The 7,166-nt window shown below is 33.5% G+C and overlaps 1 protein-coding gene across 2 annotated transcripts in view; it reads left to right on the plus strand.

Moving 5' to 3' along the window:
• The window catches only part of PAPOLG (poly(A) polymerase gamma), a 31,052-nt gene extending 24,795 nt beyond the window's left edge, over window positions 1-6,257 (plus strand). For both annotated transcript variants that reach the window (XM_058278609.1, XM_058278610.1), the window contains exons 18-22: window positions 264-352; window positions 441-661; window positions 1,192-1,257; window positions 1,452-1,508; window positions 2,215-6,257. In XM_058278609.1, the coding sequence (XP_058134592.1) occupies window positions 264-352; window positions 441-661; window positions 1,192-1,257; window positions 1,452-1,508; window positions 2,215-2,313 (532 nt within the window). In that variant the 3' untranslated portion in view covers window positions 2,314-6,257. The remainder of the gene's footprint in view (window positions 1-263; window positions 353-440; window positions 662-1,191; window positions 1,258-1,451; window positions 1,509-2,214) is intronic.
• Window positions 6,258-7,166: the final 909 nt, after the last annotated feature.

Genomic DNA, 7,166 nt, shown 5'->3' on the forward strand with positions numbered 1-7,166 from the left:
TTTTTTAGAAATATTTAACAATTTGTGGTAATCTTGTGAGACAGGATAGATTTATGAACATGTGGGACTAGAGAAGTACAAGAACTGCATAGGCTTTCTGCTTAAATTGATTTCTTTAATTCTCTCCAGATCTTCTTTTCTCTTCCTTGAATGAAATGTTAAAATAGGAGTGCTTTAAAGAAATAATATTAAATGTTAAAATAAGTGTTTTATATAAGCAGTATTTAAGTAATTTAATGACAGTAATTTAACATTTTTAATAGGAGCAGTGTGGAACCTGCTGCTGTAATTGTAGAGAAGCCACAGAGTGTTCCACCAGCTCAAGGACTGTCTATTCCAGTCATTGGTGCAAGTAGGTATCTAAACTTTTATTTTTAATAATTCTGCTACCACATGTGTATTTATTTACTAAAATCTTTTTTTTTTTTTTTCCATTTCAGAAGTTGACTCTACAGTAAAAGCTGTATCACCCCCAGCTGTATGCACCATTCCCACTGTAGTAGGACGAAATGTCATTCCTAGAATCACAACACCCCACAACCCTGCCCAGGGGCAACCACACCTAAATGGAATTTCGAATATAACTAAGAACATTACACCCAAGAGATCCCATTCCCCATCAATAGATGGGTCTTCTAAGAGGTTGAAAGACATAGAAAAGGTCAGTTATTGCTTTAGTGGTGATTCAGCAGTTGATTTTTTTAAGGTTAACTTAAAATAGTATTAAACTCAAATTTCTCTTTCACTATCCCTATTCTTCCATTTGGACTTAACAGTTTAAAAATAATTATTTAACCAAACCCTAAAAGACCAATACTGACTTTTCATCTTAAATTCAAATTACTGATCCATCAGAAAACTTGAACAATTGATCTAAATTTCTCATTGACTTACCCAGAAATGATTATTGGTTATTAAATAATGGTATTTACTGTGTTAGAATGTTGATCTCTTTTATCTCCAGCAGGTGGTAGTAGAACTATATTTCAATTGTTTGAATTGATTTAACCAAAAAGATCACTCAACTGTAGACATTAAGGGTAGCCTTGAATTCAATCTTAATTCCTCCACCAATCCATGTTATAGTAGTTTATTGATAATAGCCTAATCACGCTAATTAATTTCCCAATTCAAACAGATTTATATGAGTTTGTAGGTACATAATAACTCATTTTAATGTTTATATTTTAGTTTATTCGTCTTGAATCAACGTTTAAGGACTCACGTGCTGCTGAAGACAGAAAGAGAAAATCAGTGGTAACTATATTAATAGTGTCTTTCAAAATATTAAGTTTTAATAAGCCATATTTCAGGAAAAATACTATATAAGAGGTCAGATTAGATCTACTCTTAAGTTTTGGTTATGTTTTATTTCATGTAGGAATTGAGTTATAGGCACAAGTGTTTGCATATCGGGAAAAAGTTCTCATATATAATACTTCTGTTTTTAGGATGCCATTGGAGGAGAATCTATGCCTATCCCTACTATTGATACATCACGCAAAAAGGTAAAAAAAAAAAAAAGTCTTAACTGTAGGTAAAATACTGTGTACTTGTAATTTACAGATATAAAAATCATGTTATGAGCCTAGCACTGGATGAAAAAAAAGGATAAGATTTTGTCCCTATCCTCAAGTTTTAGTTTAGTTGGGGGTTGGGGCGGAGATAGCCTTGTATTTTGCTAGTATTGAAGTTACTACCCTGATTACAAAGCTCAGTTTTCCTGAAAATCTTACAGGTTGGGTTACAGTGTTCTTTATGAATGTATTACAGAAACTAGTTGAGAGATAAAACTCTTGGATATCAAATTTTCCTCCTTAATACACACACACAAATTTCATGCTTAGTAACTATACTGTTTGTTTCTCTTGTACTGTTCTTGACTTTGCGGACTGTGTTCTTTATGCATCTCAGTCCAGAAATGATGATCAGATTAACAGTCCTCTTTTCCTATACATATTCACACTATTCCCATTTCTCCTCTTTCTCCCATCCCTCTGCTTTTCATCTCTACCTTTTAAAAAAAAAAAAAAAAAAGTTCCAAAAGCAAAAAATGCCTGTGAACACTGACAGGAGGTATTCAATACACTTGAGTATTTAGGAGCTTCAGGGGTTTGGAGAAAAACTCCAGAAAGAGTCTGTGACTGAATCAGTAGTTGGACCTTTATAATGATTATATATGATTTTCCTTCCTCATTTTTTTTTCTTTAATAGAGACTACCCAGTAAAGAACTACCAGATTCATCATCCCCAGTTCCAGCAAATAATATCCGTGTCATCAAAAATTCCATTCGACTGACCCTTAATCGGTAAAAGCAGTGCCTCCTCACTTAAGTGAATATGCAATCATTTAGTGGCATAGAAGCGGCTACTCTTTTTTAAATAGAAGTGGCTGTCATGCATAAAATATGGTGAAAGTTACAGTCATCGGCCTCACGAACTTGAAATGAATTTTGAACTCTAACACTTTGACCTGCAGATGCTGTAGCATTCTCATTGATTGCTACATACACTTCTCTGAGGATCACCCGCTGTCAGATTGTTATCCACAATATTATGGCTTTGCGTTTGGAGGTTTTACTGCCTTAACTTTCGATGTTTGTTTTTCTATTATGGGAACCAGTTCTTGGACACTTGGACACTGATAAAACAAGTCCTGAACTCACATATATATATATTTTTTTTAAGTCTTATGTTGTAATCATTGTATAGAACTGAAAAAGTTGGAAAAAAAAAAAAACTGACTTGTAATTTTCCAGATGCTAATACATTTTACTTTAGCATTGAAGCCACTTTGTGAAATCTGAGATAAATGAATGTGAGGTATCTTGTCTGCCTTCCTCATTTGTGTAGATGTACTTATTGTCTGTTCTGTTAATTTAAATTATTTTTTCCAGATTGGCACATGGAATATTTAAATTTTTATTTTTTTGTGCCTTTCTGTCCAAATGTTGCATAGTTACCAGGGAGGATTAGTCAGTGATTATATACAAGAGTTGGGCACCATGAATTCTCTTTATTTTGCCTCCTATGGAGGCCTTTGAAATGCATCTTTATTAAAAAAAATCAAAATATAACCAGGATACTGAAAGTCAGTATGTGAATGGTGAAATTGTTACATATCCTATCTCATGCCATTTTTGTTAGTTGTCTGGTATTTTTCACTGAGAAACAATTCATTCCAGCATCAACAATAAGATACCTTTAAGTATAAAAAACTTGTATTTTTGAAGTCTAAAAATTAATCTGGCATGATAATTACTACCATTACTTACCCCGACAACTTCAAACAGTTTCTTCACAGCCTAGGCATGCAGAAATAAGCAGTGGGTTTTACTGAAACCTAAAGGCATTTTTGAATGACATTGTTATCAACCATTAATTGGCTCAGGACCTTTGTAATTTTTATTTAACTGTATAAGTTGTCTTTTTTTACACTGCTTTTTTCAATGCATTTCTTAATATTTTTTAAGTTTTATGAATGCATGCTCAGTTTATTAAACTCCATAACCATGTAATTCTTGTAATATGTTTGATTCAGTGTTTTGTAAATGAAGTCGTATGTATTTTCAGAGTATTTTTGTATGTACTGTAAGATACCATCTTTTCAAAGAGAAAACTTTAAAACCTTTATTGTCTCTCTTTAGTCTAATTTTTAAAATATGGATTATGCTTGAATTATTATTCTTAAAAATGGAAATATACATCTTGCACAACCCAGTACCCCAAGAATATATTACGTCCTCCAACTTTCACTAGTCTTTAGTAGGTCCACTTGTAAAAAAACAAAGTGATACATTTGAATACTGGGGGGGACTACTAGGCTTTGTATTTTCTAGGCCTCACAGGAGACCATCTAGTTGGTGGAGGAATAATAGCAGTCCATATTCTCTTGCAAGCCCTTTGCCATTGAGTTGAAATACTGAATGCTGATTGTCAACAGAACAGTTTCCTCCCTCCCCCTATTCCCTGACCCCCCTATGTCTCTGAAGTGGAAATTCTATTGTTTAACTTTTACAGAGGAGAACATGAAAAACTTCTTAGAAGTAAAGAAGAGCAAGGAAAAATAATAGTTGTTCCATTATTCACCTTTTACACTGTGTAAGGCAAGAATGAAATTCTATAACCAAGTTATATCCCCTTTGGCAAAGCTGTTATGTTCTTTTAGTTGACTAAAAGAGGAGAGTCAAGTATTTTGGAACTTGTTCTCCAGATACTCTGTTTGAGCAAAAGTGAATGATTATGAACAGATTGAATGAATGTCACCTGACTTTAAACTTAGAAAAATTCTTCACTAAGTAGTTTCATTAAATTTTATATATTTGATGTGTTTACATTTTCTGTATTTAGCATCTAGCTAATATCCCCTGCTTCTAAAGCAGTCTTCAAAGTCTTAAAAATTCCCTATAGATCCATGTTTACCCTATTATATAAACAGATTCTTTGGAGTTAAAAAGAAACAAACCTAGCCCTTGTTTTCTCTCTTTAAGGGTCCATTTAACATGGGGTTAAAACATGGTTAAAATCCTCAAAGATGTCATACTTTAACCAGTTTGGTAACTGAGCAGTTTAGATACTTTGCAATGGTGGGCCTGATGAGAAAGGAAATCTTTTCTGTCTTGAACAGTATGTAAAACTTACCATTACATTTTATTACCATAGTGGGAGACCTCCATTGTACCGCCTCCAAGTAAGTAAAAGGGGACAGTGTGGTCTGGGATTTAATGTTCGGTCAGAGGCACTAAGCTCATGTGTTTGTTTTTTTAAGTGTGATACTACCTGGAACTATATTCTAATTCTATAAAAGCCAGTTACCTATTCTTCAAAATTTAGAAAGATTTTCATTTTCATAAGGGTTTTAAATTTTTCTGCTAATTTTTCAGACTAGCTCTGAAGAATAGTGTATCAAAGGAAAACAACTATCTCCTAAGACTTAAACCTTAAAGACAAACCAACTTGGAATTAAAACATTGTAAAGTTGGGGCAGGAGGATGAATTTAAAAGACTGGTGGTGCTTACACAATAACTTTGTCTTCTCAGCATTTTAGTAGCTTTAAAATGTTTAATTTACTATAGTAGCAATGAAGTGAAGATAGGCGATATTGAAATGGGCTAAATTTATTGTTCACTGCCCCATAGTCTTGAAATAGGAATTCCTAACTCAGGGATCATGGGCCCTTAGGGAAGCCTTTGCAATTGTATGTAAAAAACTTTTTGTATATATACATTTGGTGGGGGGAGGGGGGATTCATAGCTTTCATCAGTTTCTCATGACCCTAAAAAGGGTTAGGAACCACACCTTTGCGATTGAAAATAATGGACTATTGGGAATTTCCTCTCTAATTTTTCTGCAGGATATTTCTGAAAAATGTACTGTGGCTCTTAACTAGCGAAATGGGCTGATGGAGGGTTCTGGAACACTGAATATCTCTCCAAGGTTCTTTAAAATCTATACTTCCAAAGTGAAACTTTGTCAGAATTTAGAAAAAATGCTTACTATTGGATTTGCAAATGTTCTCATGTTAACTTAGTTTCATTAACTGGATCAAGCTTTAGTTTGACAAATTCAGCCTTGGTAGAATAGTTCAGAATTGATCGTTAGAAGTGGTAGAATTATTCATTAAAGATACTAATAATTCTTTGAGGTAGGAGCATTAATGATTTCTTACTTCCTTACTTTTCCATTTTGTGGTTCATGCAGAACAGACCAATAAATAGAAGAGCTTTGGTTGGAAAAAAAGTTTGTGTAAACAAAATTGTGTTTAAATAAGTACCTATTAAATCTTCCAAAGCTTAAAATTTAAGTCGTGATGATAGGAATAAAAAATAGTGCAGATGATGGAAGGAAACACTTCTCAATAATTTTTTAACTATTTCCTTAGGATTTTTAAAAAGAATTGTGCAGAGTGAGATCCTTTCCACATTTCTCTAATTTTTTTTTAAATAATTATATTTAAAATTAGTTGAACATAAGATCACTATTAGGCTTGTTATAATTTTTTAAGTTATTGCTCCATCTTAGCAAAGACCCACACAGTTACCTTCTGAAGTATTTAGGATATCTTTGAGGTAAATGGTGCTACATCACTCACAGTATTGTGTGAAAATGAATGCAGCTGCTGTTCCTTTCTAGATAGCTGTTTGTGTAGTTCATATTAATTTTTCCTGTTTTATTTGGATTGTCTTATTTCTTAGCTGTACACATGAGCTTCAGTATTTGTCTGGAATAAGTAATCAAATAAACTTGCTTTGATAAATAGGTGTTATGATTGAGTGATATTATTTGGGAGTAACTCAAAAGTATCAGAAATCTTAGTTCTTTTTCAGACTAACAGCCAATTTTGTCATCATGCAGACTCTTTTTGACAGATGTTATCCACCAAGAGTTACAAGTTGGTGAGAGTTAGCTACTCCCCCACAACCTACTATCCACTTAATATGAAAGCAAAGCTCAACTCAATTTTGCCTCATAACAGAAGCATTTATTAAACGTTTATTAGCAAGCAGTAGCACAATAGCTTATACAACCTGCTCTGTAAATTTTTTGTCTTTTTATGTAATCTAACCAAACATGCAATGAAAGGATCATTTGAGGCAGACAGTATTCTGGGGCAAAATTCCATACTAATGGTTGGACACAGGTCCATTTAACAAGTTTTGGGTACTATTCAGAGAAGTACAGGCAAACCTCACATATAATATGGGTTCAGGTTCCAGATCACTGCAATGAAGCAAATATTGCAAGAAAGTGAGTCACATGAATTTTTTGGTTTCCCAGTGCATATAAAAGTTAGCTTTATACTGTAGTCTATTAAGTGTGCAATAAATAGCATTATGTCTCAAAAATATGCATACTTTAAAATACTTGATTGTTAAAAAACGCTAACCTTCAGTGAGTTGTAATTTTGGTGCTCAGTTTTGCCTCGATTGGCTGCTGATCGATCAGGGTGGTGGTTGCTGAAGGCCGGGTGGCGACGGCAGTTTCTGAAAAGACAGCAGTGAAGTCTGTCATGTCAATTTACTCTTCCTTTCATGAAAGATTTCTCTCTAGTATGTAATAACATTAGGTAGCATTTTACCCATAGTAGAACTTTTCAAAATTGTAGTCAGTCCTCTCAAACCCTACCAGTACTTTACCAACTAAGTTTATGGAATATTCTGTATCC

The sequence above is a fragment of the Dasypus novemcinctus genome, chromosome 17, assembly GCF_030445035.2.
Source record: "Dasypus novemcinctus isolate mDasNov1 chromosome 17, mDasNov1.1.hap2, whole genome shotgun sequence".
In the NCBI taxonomy this organism is placed as follows: Eukaryota; Metazoa; Chordata; class Mammalia; order Cingulata; family Dasypodidae; genus Dasypus; species Dasypus novemcinctus.